At 32.6% G+C, this 25,504-nt stretch overlaps 1 protein-coding gene across 1 annotated transcript; it reads left to right on the forward strand.

Moving 5' to 3' along the window:
- Positions 1 to 21: 21 nt before the first annotated feature.
- On the forward strand, positions 22 to 16,162 carry LOC133198140 (acid-sensing ion channel 4-A-like). Its single transcript, XM_061334283.1, has 8 exons — positions 22 to 263; positions 6,941 to 7,502; positions 12,456 to 12,554; positions 13,644 to 13,824; positions 14,514 to 14,570; positions 14,770 to 14,920; positions 15,394 to 15,485; positions 16,003 to 16,162. The coding sequence occupies exons 1-8, from the start codon at positions 22 to 24 to the stop codon at positions 16,131 to 16,133; spliced, it is 1,515 nt and encodes a 504-aa protein (XP_061190267.1). The 3' UTR covers positions 16,134 to 16,162.
- The last annotated feature ends 9,342 nt before the right edge of the window (positions 16,163 to 25,504 follow it).

A 25,504-nucleotide genomic window follows, 5' to 3' on the forward strand; every position in this document is an offset into this window, starting at 1 on the left:
TTGGTCCAACCTTTTACAAGCATGAACAATAAAAGAAAGCAGGATGTTAGGAAAATTAGTCCTCATGTGTTTCATGTCTCGGAGAAAAAGAATGAAGCGCTGCCAGAACCGGAAATAGTTGATGTTCCCATGGTTAATGTGGACGAAAAGAAGATCTGTCCGGATGATGGAAACATACAGGAACTTTGGAATGACTTCCGGGACAATACGACGATGCATGGTCTGAAGAACGCCAATCTCAGACAGCGGCACAGATTACGATGGTAAGAGTGGACATTACTCACCATTATTAATAAAGTGCGAGGGCAAAATGTTATTTGTCGGACCTAAAAACGTACATGTTGCCCGAAGCTGAAGGATAGGGTCAGCTTCTTTGTCTTAGGGTACAATGTTAATCTTATACGGTACCAATTTTGATGCACCAATAGCGCATTTCGACAAATCATGTCTCTTCAGTGATGCTCATGCCGACACGTTGGAAATCAGAAATATTTAAATAAAAAAAGGGGGTGCCAAAGACTGGAGCCAAATACAACTAATAATATGTTGACCTTGTATTCAGTCAAGCAGATTTGGTTTTTAGCGTAGTAAGTAGGAGTTTGCCTTCATTATGCCCTAAAAATTGATGTTTAGATGTTTTCAAAATGTTCTGGAATTTGCTGAAATATGTGTAAAATTTATGAATATGAGAAATGAAGAAAGAAAATGAAGTACTGAATGCCGTTCTGGAAATAAATTGTTTTATTTCTAAGTTTTAACAAAACAGACATCAAAATGACTCATTAAAGGGGTTATTTGCCTTCAGAAATTAGTGTCCACAGCGGTCATCCACCTCAATTCTGAGTATGTTGTGTAGAAATCTTCTAGAAATCACATATCTAAAAATCTTTGTAGGTGATGCATATGGTCTATGTTGTCTGAAAGATAATTCCAATGAAAATTCACTTATTTTGCAATTTTTAAAGAACATAAAATGCACAAGTTCATGACGTCATAATAAACATTTAGGAGGCCATATACATGTAAGAGAACTAATTTCTATGATCTTACTGCAGGGTCTTTGAACAATTCATAATGGATGTGTTTTAATTTCTCACTATTTCATAGTTCAAATAGTCGCCCGCGTGGCGCAGTGCTAAGAGCATCTGCTTTAGAGTCGCGTAGTAGGGACTCGATCCTTAGGTCGTAGGTTCGAATCCACTGTGGAACGTGGAGACCAGCCTTCGGATGAGATCGTATAAACCGAGGTCCCGTGTAGGTGTTGGCATGAAAAAGATCCCTCTGCTCAATGGCCCTAACTGCCGAATATAGATATAAATTTGTAGCCCTCCACCGGCAAGAGGTGGTGTCTCTATATGAGTGAAAATTTCTCGAGAGGGACGTTAAACAACATAGAACGCAGCTCTGTTAAGGCTGCATAAAGGGGGCGGGGCCTAATTTATATGGGAAAAGTTTACTGTGACATCACACAAATATAGCAATTCCTCACAATAACAGAAAATGAAATAATTTGCGAATCTAAACTGCATAAGAGTAATGACCTACATCAAAACTTACCACTGCATTCATTTTTGTCGCTAGTTAAATCCCAGACAGCAAGATATAAACAAATCACTGATCGCAATGCAGTTGTTGACATGATGTCATCAAGGTAAAGTTTGACGCATTTTATGTGCAGTGAGAGGCGGATCAAGTAATTTTTTCACAGTGAAAAATGCATTTTATTATTAAACAGAATATTATTTGAAAATCTTAGGTAGACCATTAATACAAATCTGAAACGTTTGTTTAGTGCCATTATTTAGAAAATATCGAGAGAATGTATTGAATTAATTCTACCGTGTTTTTGTCTACAGGGTGTGCATGTTTCACGCCGAGGTGCCTCATTAAATCGCCTTTTCGCAAGGGCATACACTTAATAGATCTTGACCATTTTTTTAATACACATAATGGACATATTCCTTAACTTGAAAAGTGCTGCTGCTTTCCTGGAATCGATAGCATAACTTTACAAATGCATAAAATACTTGGTAAAGGTCACACATATTTCGACATTAGCTAGATAACTTGAAATTTAAACTAAAAAAATGCGAATTCTATTTAAAGCAGCAGCACTTTCCATAAACTACAAGTTATGTAGAAACAATCTATTACTTTAATTTTTAATTTTAACTAGGGTATGCCCTTGCGATATTGAAATTTGTTTGTGACCTACATACAATATACATTACATGCATTTATCACGTGACTATCAAATAACGTGACCAAACCAAATTCAGTACAGAGCGGGGTATACAATGTTATTTCAAAGAATGTTAAAGTCATAAGATAATATAGAACCTTTACAAAATTAAAATTAATTTTAAAAAGGTATGTATTTATAATATGCACGTTTATATTGTGTTGATTTCTTCGAAGTACGCCTTAACAATGCTGCGAAACAAACAAACATATTGAAAATAAAATACTGGTCCAGAATTGTATTGGAACCGTACCTTCTTTACTTTGGAACGCGTAGGTTTGCATTCCTTAATTGTCATTGGTAATTGGCAAACAAAAGTTCCTGTTCAACACACAAGTAATCCAAGGTTAATATTAAAAAGATGCTTTAGTTAGGAAACTAGGTTTTCCAACAATGTGTTTTGAATTCCCATGGATACTAATAGTACAGTCCTGTTTTTGTATTCTTATGAAGCAGAATTTCTTCAAAAACTTCTATATAAAAAGAGAAAGTCAATTTTTTTGGCCTTCAATTCGACTTTTAGATATATCGAGGATGTTTTTTTTTTCCAAATAATAATAATATTGATTTTCATTCCTACGTTGATTTGATATATCCCTTTGATCTCGAAATAAAAGACACCATAGTGTCCGACATTTCTGTTTCATATTTGGATGATTTACTAGAAAAAGTAGATGGTAAAGTAACCAATAAACTTTAAAATAACGTGATGACTTCAACTTTTGTATTGTCAACTTTTCATATTTATGTGGCAATATACCATTTTTACCTGCATATGGGGTACCCAAGATCATGCTCTACTTAGAATAATTTCTAAAACGACGCAAGATATTTAGAAATGAGTTGATGATACAAGGATGTCAACAATCTCGTTTCACAAATTCTATGGTCGATACAATTTCTTTGCTTGCAAATACAACCAATCGATGGTCGAATGTTGACTGATGTCTTTCATACAAATTCCTTGCCATTATTTTTTTCATTGAATTATCTACATATTTTTCGGTTTGCCTGCTCATCAAAAGGAGCACACTGCGGGTTTGACTGGTCGATGGGGGATGCTTAATCCTCCATGGCACCTGATCCCACCTCTGTTTTCAGAGGTCAGTGTTGCTCTGCACACAATTTGAATTATTTCATTGGACTATTCAGCATGATTACTGTTCGTTTTCATTTCATTATTCCCACTGCCTGCAGGAGACCTATAACTACGTGCACACATTTTATCCAATGACATGGTAAAGAAAGTGACTGTTTTCACAATAAAAATTAAGAAATTATGAGCTTTGAGACTGTTTAATTAAACTTGTTTAACAATTATTTAACAATTATCAGTTTATTCAGAATATGATGAATGCACATTTGCTTAGGTATTTCATTCATGTTTGAATATATCAACTTCTTATTAGAAGTTCCTCTCAAGATTTGAATTTTTGGACATTTTACCTGTAGCATTTGTATAAGAGACAAAAAAATAAATAGTGTATAACGCGCTATCTATAGTGCAACAATTCCTGTTGGTACTAAAATATGATTTCACTATTATAGTAAGAAAAAAACCATTAAGTCTGACAAAATTTTACACGATATGGCAAAACATAAATGAGGATAAACAGGTGAGCTAAATTTTGAATACGTTTAAATATTTTAAAAGTAATTTTTCACGGGGTTATAATCCAGCGACATCACTATTTATGTTCAATCCGAAGTTAAAGATAATGCGGATTTCTTAAAAATGCCCAAATATACTTTAAAAAGAATTTAAATACGCTGTGACAAATTTCTGCAGAAAATTTGTGACGGCATACATAATGTAAACTGACCACACGCGTAAAAATACGTCTACAGTAAGTAATTTTTCCCCCCTGATTTTTATTAAATGGGCCGACTTTGATATCTATTTAAATTAGAAATCTCATTTTTAAGAACGTCTTAAGGTTTTGGCATGTATAAAATCCTTTCAAAATCTAGATTAAATTTCCAGTTTAGAAATTGAGAAATGAGCTGGGTATATTCGCTTATTTAAATTTTATATTTTGAAATGAAATTTACTAACTTTCTCACTAATGCATTTGCCTGATTTGTAACACTTCTTAGCCTTAGACCAAATAATTTTATCCCTCCAACCGCTCTCAGATCACTACAATATTTATGACCATATGAAACGTTCATCTCATATTTTATTAATATCTTTATTACCTAAATGGCAACCGTTGTCTCGTCTGAAATGGGACCAGTTGTAATCTTTAAAACTACTTTATAATTGAATAATTTGGCTAGAATACTAGGTAAGTGAACTATTGAACAAAGTACAAAGGGAGTGAGGTAATATTCTACAGATGGATGGACATTCCAGACATTGTTGGAATATAGATGATGAGTTTGTGAAACACTGATGCCACCATAAGGCAACTCATGGTTAAGTTTCTCAACGGGAAGTCAATCTCAAAGATCAAGGCCAAAAAAAAAAAAAAAATAAGTTGTTACCCAAAGAAAGTTTTTTTATCATGGTACACTTGTGAAATGTGAAAGCACTTTCAGCAAAATAATGAAATAATGGTCAAGTTAAAGGTTTTCCAAAGTAGGTGAAACTCTAAGCCCAAGGTCAAGAGGTAAAAGTAATATCGGGACTTAAGACAAGGTGTTGCCACAAGGAATATACATTATTGAAATTTGAAAGCCCGAGCTTAAGTATTTTTATTAGCTCACCTGAACCGAAGGCTCAGGTGAGCTTTTCTGATCGGAATTTGTTCGTTGTCTGTCGTTGTTGTTGTCGTCGTCGTAAACTTTTCACATTTTCATCTTCTTCTCCAGAACCACTGAACTAATTTCAACCAAACTTGGCACAAAGTATCTTTGGGTAACGGGTATTCACGTTTGTTCAAATGAAGGGCCACTCCATCTACCTAGGGGAGATTATTTAGAAATAGTGAAAAATTTGGTGATATCTTTAAAAAATCTTCTCAAGAACCACTGGGCCAAAAAAGTTGAAACTTATGTGAAACATTTTTTATGTAGTGCTAATTCAAATTTCTTCAAATCATGACCCCCGGGGGTAAGGTGGGGCCACATTTGGGGATCAAAGTTTTTACATAGGAATACAGAGGAAAAATCTTTGAGAATCTTCCTCCCAAGAACAGCAAAGTCATGATTAGTCATATTTATATGGAGACATCCTCAGGTAGTGTAGATTCAAGTTTGTTCAAATCATGACTCCCGGGGTAGGTGGGGCCACAATGGGGGATCAAAGTTTTACATAGGAATACATAGGAAAAAATCTCTAAAATTTTCTTCTTAAGAATAGCAAAATCTTGTTGTGTCGTTTTAATATTGAAGCATCCTCATGTATTGTGGATTTAGCTTAGTTCAAATCATGAACCCCGGGGAAGGGTGAGGCCACAATGGGATCAAACTTTTATATAGGAATATATAGGGGAAAAAACTTGAAAATTTTTTTTCTCAAGAACAGGAAAGTCGTGATTAGTCATATTATTATGGAAGCATCCTCAGGTAGTGTAAATTCAGGTTTGTTCAAATTATGACCCCTGTGGATTGGGTGGGGTCACAATAGGCGATTAAAGTTTTTCATTGGAATATAAAGGAAAAAAATCTTGAAAAACCTTCTTCTCAAGGACAGCAAAGTCTTCTGTAGTCATATTGACATGGAAGCATCCTCAGGTAAAAAAAATCTTGAAAAATTGTCTTCTCAAGCAACAGCAAAGTCATGATTAGTCATATTAATGTGGAAGTATCCTCAGGTAGGTTAGATTCAGGTTTATTCAAATCATGACCCCTGGGGTTGGCTTTGGCCACAACAGTGGACCAAAGTTTTCAAAGTTATAAAAAAGAATATAATGGATATATCAATGAAAAAAAATTTTCTCAAGAACATCAAAGTCAGTCTTATTAATTTATAAGCATCCTCATGTAGAGAAGTTTCAAATGTGTTCCATTCATGTCTCTGGAGTTATGGCAAGGCCTCAATAGAAGATTAAATATTGGAACCACATTTATATTTAAACTTTTCAATACTGAACTGATTTCTTCTTTTCCCTAGCCAAAGTGCTCAGGTGAGCGATGTGGCCCATGGGACTCTTGTTAATTTAGAAAGTGCGCATATAAAATAATACTGTAGGACATTTTCGCTTGTAAAAATATGTCATATTTGTACATGTTTTCTGATATTTTTAGAATGATGGATTTTCTTTTCAATACTTTAAAAATCAAAAGCACACTTGTATTATGCTGTATATTTGAAAGATGTTGAAATAATATCATTTGGAAAAGCCACTAGACTTGATCTTTCAACTTTTCAAAACTTTTTGAAAGTCTGAAGAGCTAAATTTAATTTCACATATTTTAAGGAATTTAAAGAGGAATGTTGATGGATTGAATGATATTGTTTAACGCCGAGTCGTCAATATTTCAGCCATATATCGGCGGTTAAAAGAGGAATGTGAATATATTGTGATTATAGTAAAACTTGGTTAAAACGAAGTCATTTGGACCTGTTAATTACTTTCACTATATCCGCATTTTTTATTTCTGTATATGGAATTCAATGAAAGGTATATATCTGGGGATCTATGAAAACTTCAATGTATCCGTAATTTACAATATTCGATTTCACACAAGAAGAGTTTTACTATACATGTATATACAACATTAACTTTACAAGAAATGTGATTTTCTCAACAGTGCTATTTGGGCCATTGCATTGCTTGCTATGGGGTCATTTCTGGTGTACACAACGTATCAGCAATTTACCAACTACTTCAAGTATCCCACCATCAGCAACACGCATGTGCAGACCCAGAGCAGTGTAAAATTTCCGGCCGTTACTCTGTGCAGCGCTTCATCATTAAAGAGAGAAGCTCTTCCTAAGATCCTCAATCTTGAATACTTTCTTCTAACTGAGAGTGTGATTGGTGATTTTTTTCCGAGATTAAATTTGAGCCAATCAGAATATTCGGACTACCATCTTCCAAGAAATGCATCATGGGTAAATGAAACATCGAACAAGGTAGAAGATTTATTTCTTTACTGCTTCTTCGAGGGAGAGCAAAAAGAGTGCCAGGAAGTCATGAAACCAATTGTGACAAAACTAGGAGTTTGTTACACATTTAATAGTAGGGAGTATGTTGAAGAAAATAACCACATTGTGACGTCACGAACTGGAAGCTCTTCTGGTTTGCAGTTGTATCTTAAGGTTGATCAACACAACTTTGTCTTCAACGATATCATGGCGGCAGGAATTAAGGTAAAATTCCTATATATAATGTGTTTATTTAAAATGATCATTTTTAAAAATATTTCCCACCAGAATGAAATTGCATAATTCGTTAGCTGTTTTCATTTAAATTCTTGCACTCAGATTCTTTTCTGTGCATGCTTAAATACAACCATCAATAACTACCGATAAACACCACTTCTGGAATATGTTGTTTTAACGTTTTCCTGAAGTATCTCCTTTACTGATGTAAATATTTTCATGAAGAGTAAAGAAAGAGGCCTGGTAGATCAATTCCTAGAACCCGCTATATATATTTGTTTGTAAAGAATTTTTTGTAGGTTTGGAATCCAGTATAGATACGGTAATTCAAATTCAGTTTGAGTGTTGGACATATTAAAATATTTAAAAATGACACATCATTTTGAAGAATTCCTCCCTTGGAAAGGGAACTATTCGTATAAGTTGGACTACCATTTGAATTAAATCCAAGTTCCTCTAAAATACAATTCAAATGTTAAGCCTTGCGATCAAAGTCTATGCTGTTACCCGCTTTGTCAGCTTGGATTAGTACATATTGATCATGCATCATATTTATTTTTATTGCATCTATTTTTAATATTTTAAAACAGAAGAATAGATGATTTTTATTTGTATTAAAGAAATTTTGTCGCTGGTTGATAGATTGGGGTAACCTAAATTTTGGACCTTTTCATATAAGTGATGTAAGATCCTCATTATTAACTATTTTCACGTCGCCAGAAATGGCGTGTCCAGCTTGACAAAAGTAGTAGGGAGAAGTAATATTTTTTTTATGCTAATGTTAATGTCACTAATGATAGCTGAAATGATCCACTGAACATTTAATTCTCTTTAAGCTTGCTTTTATGTAGAATCTGTCCAAAGTCTATACAACTCACCAAGAAAACATTTTTGCTTGGATAATCGATAATAATATCATGCCTTGTAGTAAATATACATATCCATTTCTCAATCACAACATTTTCACCTTTAATGTGACAACAGTTAAAGGGATTTAATGTTTATAGTTGTAAACACAATTCCCGGAATATTAATATGTCAGTTTCCTTTACACAAACAGAATACAGAGAAATAGAGTTTCTGAAGTTTAAATAAACAGAAACTACGTCCTGTTTAATATAATAGTTTCCCCTTTATAATAAATTTCCAATATCCTGTGATAAACAACTTATAGAAATGTATTCAACTGTCCAGCCTAACAATGATATAAAAGAATTTTTGATTATCTACAGTTAATCATTTGGAAGACCTTCAGAAAAAATAACCATTGCCGCATTAACTAATAATATTTTTTCAGAAACTAAAAATGTCCAATTAAAAGTCTTCCGGTACAGTCTTTGAGTTTTATTGGTAGAATGAATTGGATGAGTTAATAAATAAGATTAACGAGGATATTCACCTGTTAAACCTATTATCGGGTTTTGTGTTTGTCCGCACAACATCAATGGGATAACTTTAAAGGATAATTATGCAAATATTAACATCAATAGCCTTAATATTGTACTGATGAAAACTCTGATACAAGACTTCAATATAACTTGATTTGTTATAAATAGATACCACACTTCTTCAAATAATAAAATACCATTCGTCTGCATATGAAGAAACAAACAAACAAACAAAACACAAACAAACAAAAACACATATAAACAAAAACAAACAAGAAAAAAAAGATGCAAAAAAAAAAAAAAAAAAAAAAAAAAAAAAAAAAACATACCAAAACTAGAGAGAGAACGTTTGTATTATATTATCGTTCTATGTTCCGTATTCAGTCAAAATTTAACCCTATTTATTAACAAATACCAGAAAGCATAAGTATGGAATTTTTGAAAGACTAGTGATGTTGGTATTTTGGAATCATACATAATCATTTATGTGGAAAGACAATCTGATTTCAAAATGATTTATTTCTTAATCTTTTATTCATTAATATGTTTTATTTCTTCCCTTTTTTAAAGGTACAGAAGAAGACATATATGAAGTTAGTCTATAAATAGAAGTGGTATCGATCAGTTCTGCTCTGACACTAATTATTAATAAATGTATAGTCAACTTTCATTAACACGCTCCTGACCTGAATAATATATAAAATATTGACATAATTGCAGTATCGCCGTCTATTGTCACAACGAACTAGGATATTAATTGCTTATAATAACATTTATCAACAGAATAGCTCAAATTATCAATAAAGACTTGATGTCCTACATGTATGAATAATAATGGTATTTATTTTTCTTGTAGGGCATTTCCATCTTAAGAGCCATTCTCTGTAATGACTTGAAATTTTATATAGGAGCTGTGGCACGCATAGCCTCAGAATTTCTCCAAACTCTCTATGATAAAAGTCTTTGATACCTTAAACTCAAATCATGCAAAAATTGGTTGCTACGTGTCATGGTTTCCATAGCAACACGTCCTAAAGTTTGAAAAATGGCATTTTTCATGTTCAGAGTCCCACAATTAACGTTTGCGGCAAAGCAAACAAGTGGTAATGACTGTTTCTGAAAGTTGAAGGTCTGGTGTCTTAAATATTTGATAAACATGTTTGGTAAACCAACTATTATATACGTTACTATGGAAACAAAGTATTCAAAAGTAATAATTTTGTTCATTTAATTTTAAAAAGTCATACACATAAGAATAAAAACAATTATAGGTTGAAAAGCAAGCAAATAATAGACAAAAGATCCTTGAAACATATGCCAAGGACGAAATATGATATTTCTTATGGGTTGGCAATGGTTGCCATGGTTTTAATACCACGAAGGGATTTTTAATTTGTTCTTTTAGTGTTTCAAACTTATCCTATCTTTTTAAAAAACATATTTCTAAATAACTGATGATCAATTTTTAAAGGCGTTGGTGTGACCCTAATTTTCACATTTCAAAAATTTCAAATTTAATTCTTAAAATAGAGCGTTGCTATGGAAATTAGCCGAAAAAATATGCTTAGAAATGTGAAAAATATTATGTTTCCTTGGATACGTACCCTTGTATGTAGATTCCCAAAACTTTTATGATTGATATTTATGAATAACTAACCTGACTTTCAATTTTGACTACCACCCAATCTCTAACTGGATGCAAAAAGCTGGCACATAGGGTTTAGTATTGATATGAAATTAACAAAATTGAACATTTTCACTTCTTGGTAACCATGGCAACAGTGTTGTATTTTTCAACAAACTTTATCAATATATGATATTCAACTTTAGTTCTACCAGATAAGTACTATTCAAGGTTAGTCAAATAATATGTTTCTTGATTAAAAGGTAAGTAAATTCCTAAAGCAGCAAAAAATATATCACTTTAAACAACTAGTACGTTGTTTCCATGGTTACACTGCAGAAAAACAATTAATTCCAATTTTTCTTATGTTGCTGGTGTTGCGAGGTCCTAAGGATGTATATGTGCCAGTCATGATTTTTATTGTTTTTCCTCAAGATAATAGCATTAACCCAATCATAGCAACAGATTTTGCCTGGTAACACTGTGTTACCATGGCAACAATGACAGTTATTTTTAGAATAATACTGCCAATACCTAATTACTTAAGGTCAAGTATTTTTTATTGTTTTTTTAAGTTGTTGATTGAGTTTGATCATGTAACATCTATCATTTGTGTATATTAAGCGTTTTTCAGCATTTTTCAGCATCTAAAATGTATTCCAAATGTACCCATGGTTACCACTTACTTAGAGATAAATTCTAAATAGTTTCTTTATAGTATAAGTGGCAACAAGGTGTCATGTTTTTGTGAGAATGGTTTGTTTGTTTTTCTTAGTCTTTATTAAGGCTTAATAAAGATTCAAAGTAGCTGAAAATCTCAATTTTTTCAACTTTTCTGGCTGTTACCATGGCAACCAAGACACATAGCAACGAAATTTTGTTTGATATATGTTTCTGGTGTCAAGTTGTAATAATGGGCAAAGTTTCATCAAAATCGGTGACCTTGCGTGGCAAAGAAGTTTAAGTGGTTACAGAGAATCGCTATTAAGTACTTAAATGTTCAATTAAAAATCACTAGATTCATTAATTTAAACACTAAGTAAATCAATATGTACGTCTCTTTCCCTTTGAAGAAGAAGATGATACTTAGTCATGGGTGATTGTGTATTTTTTTTTTTACAAAGGCAAACATTTGAATATATCCGAATAAAAAAGATAAAACAAAATGCAAATTTAAATGAATTAAAGACTGTTCTTGAAGTTTCATCTTTCAAACACTTCTTGTGTACCAATACTATTCATACAGGTTAATGCACGGCTGACCTTAATAGTATCGATAGTTATTGCATTGATATTTCATGTCTGTATAATCATTTGAAACCGTTTCATATACGCTTTTAGGGCAAAATGATGACTGAGGTTTCTGAGAAGTACAATTAAGGAATAAATTAAAAAAAAAAAAAAAAAAAAAAAAAAAAAAACTACAAGATACACTGTATGACCAGGGTTCGGTCAGTTTATGCTATATAAACCGTGACCTGTTCCAACCCAAGTTTTACGAGTAAAACTTGGGTATCTATTTAATTATTCCTTATCATTTCTTATAATTTAATTTTCTATCATCAGATGTACTTAATAAGATAATTTCCTTCAAAAATGACTAAAAATTATATAAATATGTATTTGTGACGTCAGGCGGATTGTTAAGTGTTGAACGTATGTTATATTGTGACGTAGGGAACACAGGTTATACGACATAATTTTCTATCCAATCAAATAGAATGTTTGATTTTAGCTACTCAGAAAGCTAGGAATTATTCAACCATACTATAACTAATATGAAGTTGTCTTTTACTTCCAGACGACCACACTGTTCTAGAAACAAACGGAAATATAAGTCTACGCAAGCGTTTAAAATACCCACGGTTGGAGGAAGAATTATTTGGTTGACACACAAAATATGCATTTTAACATCTTTCTTATATTTAGGTTGTGATCCATGACCAGAATGAAGAGCCGGATGTTGTTGACAAAGGATTCATGATCTCCCCTGGCTTCTCTACCTTTGCGTCCATTCATAAAACAGAGGTTAGTCTTATCTACACAAAAACATAAGGAATCAACTGACAACGACTTTTTCAGTACAGACAGAATCTGATACAATGCACATTTGAAATTCTCTGAAATAAAGAACTACAAACATAACATATTTCTGAAACAAAAAGAATTATAACGTAGTGCTAACCGTTATTTTGTCAAAAGTTTATTCGACAAAATTAAATAACAGCGAACTTCTAACAGAGATTAAATCGAATACAGAAGAATCTTGCTTAGGAAAGTAAGTCTCAGCAGACTAAACTGTTTCTACTTAAACAGTTAGAAGAGAGATCACTCTTCAAGGAGTGAAGCGAAATTGAAATGATCTGGTCAATAATAAAAGAAATCTTTATTATGTACTTGAAGTTAACAACTTGCTTCATGTATGAGAAGATTTTTATAAAATATTTATCATTGCAAGACCCTGAATAATGACGTGATAATTAATACGTGAAATCTTCTGAAGGACTACGATTTTTTATTTCAAAAATCTATTCACTGCCAAATCTACTTCTATAAACAATATTCAGTTTAAATTCCAACTAAGGTTTTTTTTTCCTCTTCTGTAGCCAGGGCTGATGAGCTTGTAACATACATTATCATACACGTTATAACCATTTTTCTTATGTTTTAAATTTTTGTAATGATCAAAAACACCGCCGTTTGTTAAGAAAAAATACATTTTTTAATTCTCAGTATACATTTCGAGATAAAAATCATGTCAATTTCAACACAAAAAAGGACATAGCTTCCATTCATAGAATGACGCAAACTTTTAAAGAAGTAGTTTAAACCCCCATTATAAATGGGGTTCATTGTCTATGATGATACTGCTTGTCATTGTTATTTAAACAGGTATTAATCCCCATTCATTGAAAAATATGAATTTAGGTATCTACCTCATTTAATGTTGTATGATATGTATGTTAGCTTACATGAGGATAAAATCAGCGAACGTGTAAATGTATATTAGTTTCATATATTTCCGGTTTCTTCGTCAATAATCATTTAATTTTTTCGTCAATAAAACATTTAATTGTGATGAAAGATTCTGTATATTTTTTTCTTTGGTTTTTCCAGTATCACTATTTGCCCAGTCCATATAAGATAAACGGAGACCAGTTCTGCCTGGACACAAAATCCACAGGTTTTACAAATCCACTGACGCTCTATGACGTATACAGCAAAAGTGCGTGCATGATGGAGTGTAAACAAAACCACGTGATCAAATTATGTGGATGCAGGTCGCCATTTGATAAAGGTATTGAACGTATAGAAATTGTTTAATTCAAACAACTCTATTTTTATATGTTAGAATTTGCTTAGGTGTGGTGTGTATGTGTAGTTTTCGTGTATCTGCATGCTTTGCGCGAATGTGTGTGTCTGTGTATATGCATTTGGTTTGTTAATTTTTACCGTGAGGTACAGCAGACAATTTCTATAAATGCATTTCGTATTATCCAACGCTTTAAAAAAGAAAATATCAAGTGCTGTAAATATCCTCAGATAGACAAAGGATTTGTATAATATAGGAAAGCATACACTTATTGGATGCATTGATTATTGAACATCTGTTATTTATGTAAAGATTTCAACCTGTTCCATTTGAAAAAAGAGAAAGATATTAATCATGTATATTGTGGGAACATACTCAAAGAAAACACACTAATACATTTCTATTACTTGTTAGTGAGATGGCTGTAATCCTCAAGTTTTGAAAATGATTTGATGTTACTTGAAATATCAGGTTCATCTGATAATAAATTGGAAAAAAAATAAAATCTTTCTCTGTGATTTAATGTGCACTTTATTAGAAATCCTCATTTTGATTATTCATAAAAATATGTTTCACTCTAATCATCACCAAGCTTGGTCTTTATTCAACAACTTAGCAAAATTATCTGTATTTGTGTTTAGGAAGTAATACTTCTTAAATGCTTGTCTTTTCAGCAAACGAAACCATATGTTCGCTTGCCCAAATGTCAACGTGCTACGATGTTGAAAGTGGTATGAGAAAAGATTTGTCTTCAACCAAAAGTCTTTTTATCTGTATCAAGAACTACAACATATTCAAATAATGAAGGGCGTTTTAATTTTAATTGTTTATAAAAAAACTTTTTTAACAGAATGGATAAATTGTTACTTGCTATTAAATGAACTCTTTATCGAAGGGATAAAATAGCTTGGTATTGTTTTGTCTTGCCAGAGAAATTTGACAAAAATAGCACCGCCCAACATCTTTGCACATGCCCCATAGAATGTGAATACAGCGAATACTACGCACGATTATCAACCGGATATTTTCCCGCCATGAATTACCAGCTCGTGCTTTCCCAAATGGGATTTACTAACTTTCGGTATGTGCATAATTCTAATAACATGTTTTGAACAATTCTTAAAATTTACGTATAGACACTGTGGAAGTATTTTGTTTTGGAATGGTCTTCTTAAAAAAAAAGAAATACAATGCAGAAACTAGTAAATATAGAAGAAAAAAATAAATCTTCTAATTTATTTTGAAGAGTGGTTGTGTAATATACAGATATATTTAAAGTCTGATAACAAATAAGGTTTGATATACTAATAAAGCTAATTATTTTTTTGCAATTTTTAATATTAATGAAATTCTTACATTTACAATGTATAACGGTCTGTATCTAGTATGATCTAAATATCTAGTTAAGTCTGATTTTCTAGTAAAGCATACTCCTAATTAAACTCTGAAGTCTGGTAAATTTTGATAATTTATTAAGTCTGATATTTACTGATGGTCAGAAACCGCTGACATATAGTAGATTTCCGTTCACCTTTCATAAACTTGAATTCATAGGGACACCTTTATGGAACTAGCAGTTTACTTTGAGTCACTGGGATACTTGAAAGTTGAACAGGTACCTGAATACAGCTTTGGAGATATCGTGGGTATGTAAACTATTCTATTATGGATTACACTACAACAATAAAATGTCTGGGTGGTTTGGTCATTAGGGAGTTTGCTTTCTGAATTGAAGTCCTGGATTTTACTCTGGTCTTAAATGTCAAAAACCAATAGGCAACTGCTGTTACTACTTTTAAGCTCGGGAATAAAAAAAATCAAAGGAGAGATTGCTTTTGATATGTTTATGATGTAAAATAATAAATTTAATGTAGTATATCATTTTTCATCGATTTTGATATTGCAGTAAAAAAATTGAGTCGATAATAAATCGATATTTGATTCATCAATTGAATGTTTGTGTAAGGGTTAAAACAAGGAACCAATCTTGCCTAAGAGTAGCTCTACGACATAAAATCATATATATTATTAAGAAAAAGAATTGCTTACAGATAAATGATGTAGAATCTATCATTCTTCAACCATCCATCCATTGTTACTTCTCTTATGTAGATATTTTGTGCATATAAACATATCTTTCTAATTCTTTTCATACGTTTTCAGGTATTTTGGGTGGTCAAATGGGCATATTTCTCGGCGCTAGTCTGCTGACTCTAACGGAACTAATGGAGTTCATTCTACTGTCATCTTTGGTTGTCAGCAAACGAGTTTATAAAAGAGTTTCTAAGAAATGAATTGATCATGTATGATCAGTAAATAACAATATATCGACTTTTTATTAAAAAAAAATAGACAAAGAGTGTTAATGATAAACAGTGTTATTTGTATCTTGTTTAGGTTCTCATTTCCATGAGATTTTATTTTTCTGCCTTGGTTAAAGTTCTTAATAAGTATCATCTGGAAAGGCAACCGAACTTTGCAATAATAATAATAATAATTTGAATGATGCTTTAATATGTGTTTTTCAAAAAGAACATAAGTAAACGTTCTAGCAATAATTCAGATTTTTCTTGAAATGTTTTAATCAAAAGTTAAACACATTTACCTTAAAAAACATGCTTTTTTGAAAACAAATCATTTGTATACAGCATGAATAGCAATTGATGACAAATACAGATTATCATTATAAACCATATGCTTACAATTTTCGAGAAAATATGCTGTCGATGTGTTTTAGTTAAAAAAATGAATATATTCAAATGAACAAATTAAATGAAAAAAAATCTTGTTTACAGAACAACAGATCAAAACAAATCTTTAAAGGACTGTCTTAGAATTGGCACTGCATCTATTGATTGTGTTCAAATACTAGAGGAATCTTTGCATAGGATATCGAAAAAAATTTTAAAGAAAATTTTCAGAAAAAATTGATCGGGTTTAAAAGGTATTTTTAGCATTTTTTTAAACCAAGGCAAAAGATGTCTGAACATAGGTGGCCAGCCATGTTCCGTGTAAAAATATCGGTGGTAGTGGGAAGACTGAGAGAATTCGTACTCGGAATCTCAGACCTCTTAACAATATTGAAATCTCCTATTGATTTATCATAATGTAAATGTATTTCATTTTCCCTGAAGTATTTAATTTGTATTGCTTTGAAATAAAATGTTGTTTTTGAGCCCTTCTTGTAGTACTATTTATGAGTTTTCTATATCTTTTCAAATGAAAGTACTCGCCCGCGTGTCGCAGTAGTTAGAGTGTTTGCTCTAGAGTCGCGGAGTAAAGACTTGATCCTTACATCGTGGGTTCGAATCCCACTGTGGGACGTGGAGACCGGTTCTTCGGATGAGACCGTATAAATTGAGGTCCTGGGTCGCAGTGGGCACTGGCATGAAAAAGATTCCTCACTGCTCAATGGACCCGAAAGCCCAATATAGGTCTAAAATTTTCAGCCCTCCACCGGCAAGTGGTGGCGTCTCAATATGAGTAAAAAATTCTCGAAAGGGAAGTAAGTAAACAAAAACAAATCAAATGGAAGTACTTAGCAATGGTACCCTTTAATATAATCACCCTTCTCTTAAAAATGTGAAAAACGACATAACAAGAAAGATCGAAAAAACAATAAAGTTTCAAACATTTTGATGGAAGTTTTTGTAATATGAAGTGAACTACCGGTATGATGTTTGTACATCCAATAGATGCAACACGAAATTTTATGCACATGGTACAAATCCTTTTCAGGATAATTTTGCATTATTCACAGGTGTATTATAGAGATATCTAAAAATGAATCTCTCCCTTCATAAGATATCTTTAATAACAATGTCCAAAAATAAATCACAGCTATATTTACAATACGTCATTCTACATGTAATTATGATTACTCGGTGATCATTGGAATTGTTAAATAAATCATTAAGATACCGATAATTTTAGTCAAATCAAAATGAGCTATAGAAATTAAATGGTTTTCCCGTTAAAGCAGTACTTTTTAATATATATAAATTACCAGTAGTATTTATATTCTTACAGACGAGAACAATGGATTTCTTACTTATAAATTGAAAGTGGCACCTTTCCCACATAACGTAATAATTCTTTTTTTTTTTACCACTATCTTTAATTTCTGCTTTTTTGAACTCCAGTTTTTTTTAACTCAGTTTCCTTATGTAGACAAATCACCAATTAGCTAATAATAAAACCGTTTTAATGGCACGTTCGATTATTAGGGTTATACATTTCTGTCAAGATCGGTTACACTCTGATGCTTGACCAACTTCCATAGACTCCTAAAAGTGCATGGATATTAGTGTCTCTCATTTTCATTTATATTTTATTGATTTGGTTCATATTTCAAATAGGGCATATCCTTGTTCATTTTTTATGTCTTTTCTTCGGTGATAAAAATGTTAGAAGCGATGTCATGGTGACATTGAATTGAATGGCTCACTCCTATGATTCTTTGACTTACTTTACCATCGAAAACGAGTGGACGGAGATACGTGTGATGAAATTACTGTGTAAACATAAAAAATACAAGTAATTCTAATTGTTTTCCATAAAGTTGAAATTTTGTATGCAAGATATATTCCAAGGATTTAGTTGTAATTTAATGATATAACAAAAGACATCTCTTTCAGCGTTAAATCTTGTGAATGATTTAAACAAAAAGAATAATTACTGAGACATCGGGAATGAAAGGACACAATTCAAATAATTACAATATATACAAGATCTTTGGGGATTCTTCGGGGTTTCTGGTTTTGGGATTCGGCCTCGATTTCATTGCTTTCTCCTTGAATCTCATTGGATTTGCGACCCCTTACTGGGTCAAGGCTACGTCATCAAGCTCTGTGACCTATATTTTTGGACTTTGGCGGTTGTGTAAGAAATCAACAGATGGAACGGTTTGTGAAGATTTACAAAATGCAAAAGGTAAATGCTTTTTACTTCATAAGCTTTTTCTATCATAAATAATCAAAAATGATAAGGGAAAATTTTTCCATTTCTTTTGATAAAATTATCAAGTAAAATTGTTCACAATCTAATGAAAATAAATTCTTTAATTGATTTCATTTCAGACTGGTTTCGTATAATTCAGGGAACAGGATCCATAGGTTTCGGATGCCTCCTTATCGTCTCATTACTTTTATTCATTCATATTTTTATTCTGAGGAAGCGAAACAAGATAATTCTTTTGAGCTGCATTTGCTTGACAGTTATTGCCGGTAAGTTTTAACATTTTCAATTTATTTCAAATTCCCCTGTTGCAAAGATCTACTTTTAATTTAGCAAATACTCTGATATTCTAATTATTGTTTATCTAGTGTAATGGAATATACCCTAGTTCATAGATTGTTTAGTGATTATCTTTGCTTATAAAATTGATAAATATTCATACAAGGGTTATTATTAAACATATTTCATTTAATTTAACTTCGAAACCAGCGACTTCTCCGCATATGAGAGGAGAGAATCCATTAGCAATTACAGTCCTTACTTAATTAATATATATTATACATTAGTTTACTTAAAAGATCGTCGCCCGCGTGGCGCATGGTTCAAGAGCGTTCGCTCTAGCGTCGCGTAGTAGGGAGTTGATCTTTATGTCGCGGGTTCGAATCACACTGTGGGACATGGAGACCGGTCCTTCTCACGAGACCATATAAACTGAAGTCCTATGTCGCAGTAGGTGCTGGCACAAAAAAGATCCCTCACTGCTCAATGGCCCCGAGTGCAAAGTATATGTCAAAATTTGCAGCTCTCCACCGGCAAATGGTGGCGTTTCCATATGAGTGAAAAATTCTCGCAAGGGACGTTAAACAATAAACAAACAAACAAAACTTTAAAGATCCTTTAAGTATTAAGAATTGAATAAATAGAAATAAATGGGCAAGGAGAAAAATATACAAATACATTGAGTGAACAATTTTCTGTAGCGTAAAGTAGACATCTACCTATGCTTAGCATTTATTTAGGATAAGACGTAAAATTTATAAATAGAATTGAAAAAGCCAATCAATGAAACATATTTGTTCACCGATTTTTACGGTGTTGCTTCTACTTAAAAGTAAAGATATTCAATAACCTATACTATGTTAGATTTAGCGCTGTATTAAAGTTTTGAAAAGTGGTCGATAAAATCACTTATCAGAAAGTGAAGAATTCAGACTTTTAAATAAAATGTAAATCGAAGTCATAACTTTCAATCATTATAAAAAATGGATAATGTTTAATTATCAAAAGTTGAAATCAGTGTCAAATTACAAAAGCAAAGAAAATGATTGTTTGGTAATTATTAAAACCACGCGACTCGTGCAATTTTCATGAAAATATATATTTGTCAAATTATATTTCTTATACATGTATATTACAACAAACACGGGAACACAAACAAATTAAACTGACAAAATAATGACTCTCCCCCCATAATGACGTTTTAAAATGTGAAATTTTTTCAGACATAAGATGTCTTTTCCTTATATATGAAGACAAACCTTGGATTAATCTAGGTCTGCGTTTATGTTGTAATCCACATTTGATCTGACATTGTGGTTTCTGTTTACAAAGGGAAAAATAATGCTAATCTAAGCATAAAAAAAGCTAGTTAATTTATGTACATATTTAAATGGAGGAAATGTTCTTGTGTTAGATATAAGGATGATGCATGTGCTCAATATGTTTACAATATAAACGAACAGCATATATTTAGCATGTTTTCATCATATGTTAAATATATATTGACTATTAGTAGGAGCCATTCAGTATACATTCTTAAGATGAAAAAAGAACGACCCCGAAAGCTTGAACATTTAAATAATATGAAAATTGTGTTATCATATGTGTAAGTAACTGAAAATACACTATATGATATGATGTCTTACAACTTATATATTTTTTTCTCTTACAGCTATCTTCATATGCATCACAATATTGACCTTTGGAGGATCAAAGATGGAGGATATGTTATCCTTAGGGGATATAGCTTTGTCCGAACACCTACATTTCTCTTATGTTTTCATTGTTGCCAGTATGATCACTTGTGCTGCGGCAGCTGTTTCACTTGTGTTTGACTTTAAATACGCGTGAAACCAGTTTTCCACTGCATGTCATTGCTTTCTCTACTCTTGTGGTTTTATATTGAGAATAGAATACACATACATGTAATATTTGAAAATAAAACTTTTCCATCAGCTATCTTAAGGGTGCATAGTTGGCATGGAATGCAATAAATATGCATGCATGTTATATATAATTATTGTATCTTATACAGATTCCGTAATCGGAAATCTCCATGTGTCTTTAACTATTAACGAGCAACCAAAAAAAGGGCGTATTTTAGGAGAAGAAGGAGTAAATAATAAAACAGTATAAATTGAACTTTATCGGGAACGTAACTACATATAACTAAAATGATTTGGAAACCAATACTGAGCTCATACAGTTACAAAAGAAAGATTATAGAAGTTTTTAGCTCACCTGAGCCGAAGGCTCAAGTGAGCTTTTCTGATCACATTTTGTCTGTAGTCCGTCTGTCCGTCTGTCCGTCTGTCTGTCCGTCTGTCCGTCTGTAAACTTTTCACATTTTCGACTTCTTCTCAAGAACCACTGGGCCAATTTCAATCAAACTTGCCACAAAGTATCCTTGGGTAAAGGGGATTCAAGTTTGTTCAAATGAAGGGCCACGCCCTCTTCCAAGGGGAGATAATTAAGAATTCGTGAAAAATTAATGGCATCATTAAAAAATCTTCTTCTCAAGAACCACTGTGCTTGAAAACATGAAACTTATGTGGAAGCATCCTCAGGTAGTGTAGATTCAAGTTTGTTCAAATCATGACCCCCGGGGGTAGGGTGGGGCCACAATGGGCGATCAAAGTTTTACATAGGAAATATACAGGAAAAATCTTTAAAAATCTTCTTCTCAAGAACAGCAAAGCCATACTTGGTCATATTTATATGGTAGCATCCTCAGATAGTGTACATTCAAGTTTGTTCAAATCTTGACCCCCGGGGGTCGGGTGGGGCCACAATGGGTGATCAAAGTTTTACATAGGAATATATAGGAAAAATCTTCTTCTCAAGAACAGCAAAGCCATGATTGGTCATATTTACTTGGAAGCATCCTCAGGTAGTGTAGATTCAAGTTTGTTCAAATCATGACCCCCGGGGGTAGGGTGGGGCCACAATGGGTGATCAAAGTTTTACATAGGAATATATAGGAAAAATCTTTAAAAATCTTCTTCTCAAGAACAGCAAAGCCATGATTGGTCATATTTACATGGAAGCATCCTCAGGTTGTGTAGATTCAAATTTGTTCAAATCATGACCCCCGGGGGTCGGGTGGGGCCACAATGGGCGATCAAAGTTTTGCATAGGAATATATAGGAAAAATCTTTAAAAATCTTCTTCTCAAGAACAACAAAGCCATCATTGGTCATATTTATATGGTAGCATCCTCAGGTAGTGTAGATTCAAGTTTGTTCAAATCATGACCCCCGGGGGTCGGGTGGGACCACAATGGGCGATCAGAGTTTTACATAGGAATATATAGGAAAAATCTTTAAAAATCTTCTTCTCAAGAACAGCAAAGCCATGATTGCTCATATTTACATGGAAGCATCCTCAGGTAGTGTACATTCAAATTTATTCAACTCATGACCCCCGGGGGTCGGGTGGGGCCACAATGGGCGATCAAAGTTTTACATAGGAACACATAGTAAAAATCTTCTTCTCAAGAACAGCAAAGCCATGATTGGTCATATTTATATGGTAGCATCCTCAGATAGTGTACATTCAAATTTGTTCAAATCATGACCCCCGGGGGTCGGGTGGGGCCACAATGGGCGATCAAAGTTTTACATAGGAACACATAGTAAAAATTCTAAAAAAAAAAACAATTTATTAAGAATAGCAAAGCCATGATTGGTCATATTTATATGGTAGCATCCTCAGATAGTGTACATACAAATGTGCTCGAATCATGACCCCCGGGAGTCGGGTGGGGCCACAATGGGCCATCAAAGTTTTACATTGGAACACATAGTAAAAATCTTTAAAAAAAACTATTTGTTAAGAATAGCAAAGCCATGATTGGTCATATTTATATGGAAGCATTCTTAGATAGTGTACATTCAAGTTTGTTCAAACATGACCCCTGTGGGTCGGGTGGGGCCACAATGGGTGATCAAAGTTTTACATAGGAATACATAGGTTAAATCTTTAAAAATCTTCTACTCAAGAACAGCAAAGCCATGATTGGTCATATTTAAATTGAAGCATCCTCAGATAATGTAGATTCAAATTTGTTCAATTCCTGACACCCCCCCCCCCCCCAACCACTTTTATATTTAAACTTTTCAACCTTTCAAGATTGAAGTGATTTCTGCTTTTTCCTAGCCATAGTGCTCAGGTGAGCGATGTGGCCCCTGGGGCTCTTGTTTATTATTAGAATTGAAAATTAATTGGAATGTAAAGGCATTTAAAGTTAATCACCATTACTTCTAGTGTAAGTCTAGAGTGAAGAGAATTGTTTTTAATCACAATTCAACTTCAATTTTGCAGGAAAATCGTTGAAAAGTTAACACAATTTTCTTTTAATGCGACAAGGACACTTTATCACATAAGACAAAAAAAAAATGCTCATCTACTTACATGCACGTTGATGTACAGTAAATATATTGATGACCATGTTATGACACATAGTATTGTGGATTAGATTAGCCCCCAAAACCAGTAATAAAAATACCACAAATTAAAACTTAAATTTATTTACAAATAAATGTAACAATGGAAATAAAGTTACAAAGTCACAATGTGGCCGTAGTTGTATTTACCGCTGTTCAACATTAAAATCATCTATATATATAGCCCTGAAAGATGTAAGCGTGCAAAAGAATATCCAATGTTCCCTGTATACGAGTCTAAAACAACTATATTAAAAGAAAATTGTGTTAACTTTTCAACGATTTTCACTATCTTTAATGACTTCGATTTTTATAAAAACATTAAGTTCTTATAACTAAAACAAAACTATCCTGACCTGGATTTTCATAACAACTGTTGTGGTATACAATACGTATATCTAGAACCATTCAGTCTGACAAAATCGGTTTGTCCACGAACTTTATGGGCAACCCTTGTGCATTCATGTCATCTAAAAAAAATACATACATTCGGTACATATGTACAGATCAATAGTATTGACTTTTCACAAGATTAAATTAATTATAAGTGAATATTTAAGAAATAAACAACGTTATGCAGTGAACATGGCGTTATGAATAGCAATAGCTCTGCTGATATATTCCATGATGCACAACGCCATGTTCACTAATCGTTGTTTATTACTTATATTTACATTCTGTGATATCAAGAATATCTCAGGAAATCCTGGCCTGCATAAGGGCACGATTGCATGCTTGTCTCTAGTGAAGAAAAACATGACAATAGAATTAGTAAACCTGATTAATAATAATTTATCCACTTTATCTCAAATAAATCACATACAATAGATATGATATATTCTTACTAACCAGTTATCTGGATACAAATCGCGCCGTCTTCAAATTCTTAATTTTTTGTTTTGATGCTGTTGTGACACGCCATGACGTCATCGTCATCAAAACCCCCTGAGAAAAATTATAAATAACAATATTATGAAAAAAAGAATGTTTTTACATTGATTTTAACTTAAGAATGCTTTTCTTCTGTTTCTTAAGTTGTTAAAATTCTTTTTAAGAGTTAAAATCGTTCTTGGAATAGATACACTAATTACAGAAATTTCGCTTTGTGTGAACGTAAAAAACCCTAGCGTGAAGAGTTATCGTTCTTTGCAACAATATGCGTAAAAATGAACAAATAAATTAAATATATAAAGTTTTGTTTAATTTGTAGAAAGTTTTATTTTACAATTAAACACGTTGACTAATATTATTATTTTTTCAAAATTAAAAACACGTCAATCAGTAATCTTAATCATTTTAAATTTCTTTTTCCCGGATGATTCCATTAAAAACTAAATTTTATTCCTTTTGCTCAACATTCTATATATATACTTCTGAACATGTTGTATAAATGGAGTAGCTTGTATATAATATCAATATCTATGTGGTTTTTGGAGACCAGGTCTTCCAACAATCTATTGGAATTCCCATGGGTACCATTTGCGCCCCGTTATTAGCAGACCTTTTTTGTATTCAGATGAAGCAGAATTTGTCCAAGATCTTGTACGTGAAAAGAAGAAAACACTTGCTGTGGCCTTCAACTCGACATTTAGATATATCCACGACGTATTGTCAATTAACAATGGCTATTTCCATTCTTATGTCAATACGATATATCCTGGTGAACTTGAGATAAAAGATACCACAGAGTCTGACACATCTGTTTCATATTTGGATATTTTACTTGAAAAAGACGTTAATGGTAATCTAACAACCAAACTTTATGATAAACGTGATGACTTTAACTTTTCAATCGTCAACTTCCCTTACTTATGCAGCAATATACCTTCATCACCTGCATACGGGGTATATATCTCTCAGTTGATTCGATACGCAAGAGCATGCTCTACGTATGTACAATTTCTAAAACGAGGTAAATTATTGACAAATAAGTTGATGAAACAAGAATATCAGCTGTCTCGTTTAAAGTCATCATTTTGTAAGTT

Source organism: Saccostrea echinata, unplaced genomic scaffold (genome assembly GCF_033153115.1).
Source record: "Saccostrea echinata isolate AGI-Se365-2 ecotype Australia unplaced genomic scaffold, CSIRO_AGI_Sech_v1 ptg000033l, whole genome shotgun sequence".
In the NCBI taxonomy this organism is placed as follows: domain Eukaryota; kingdom Metazoa; phylum Mollusca; class Bivalvia; order Ostreida; family Ostreidae; genus Saccostrea; species Saccostrea echinata.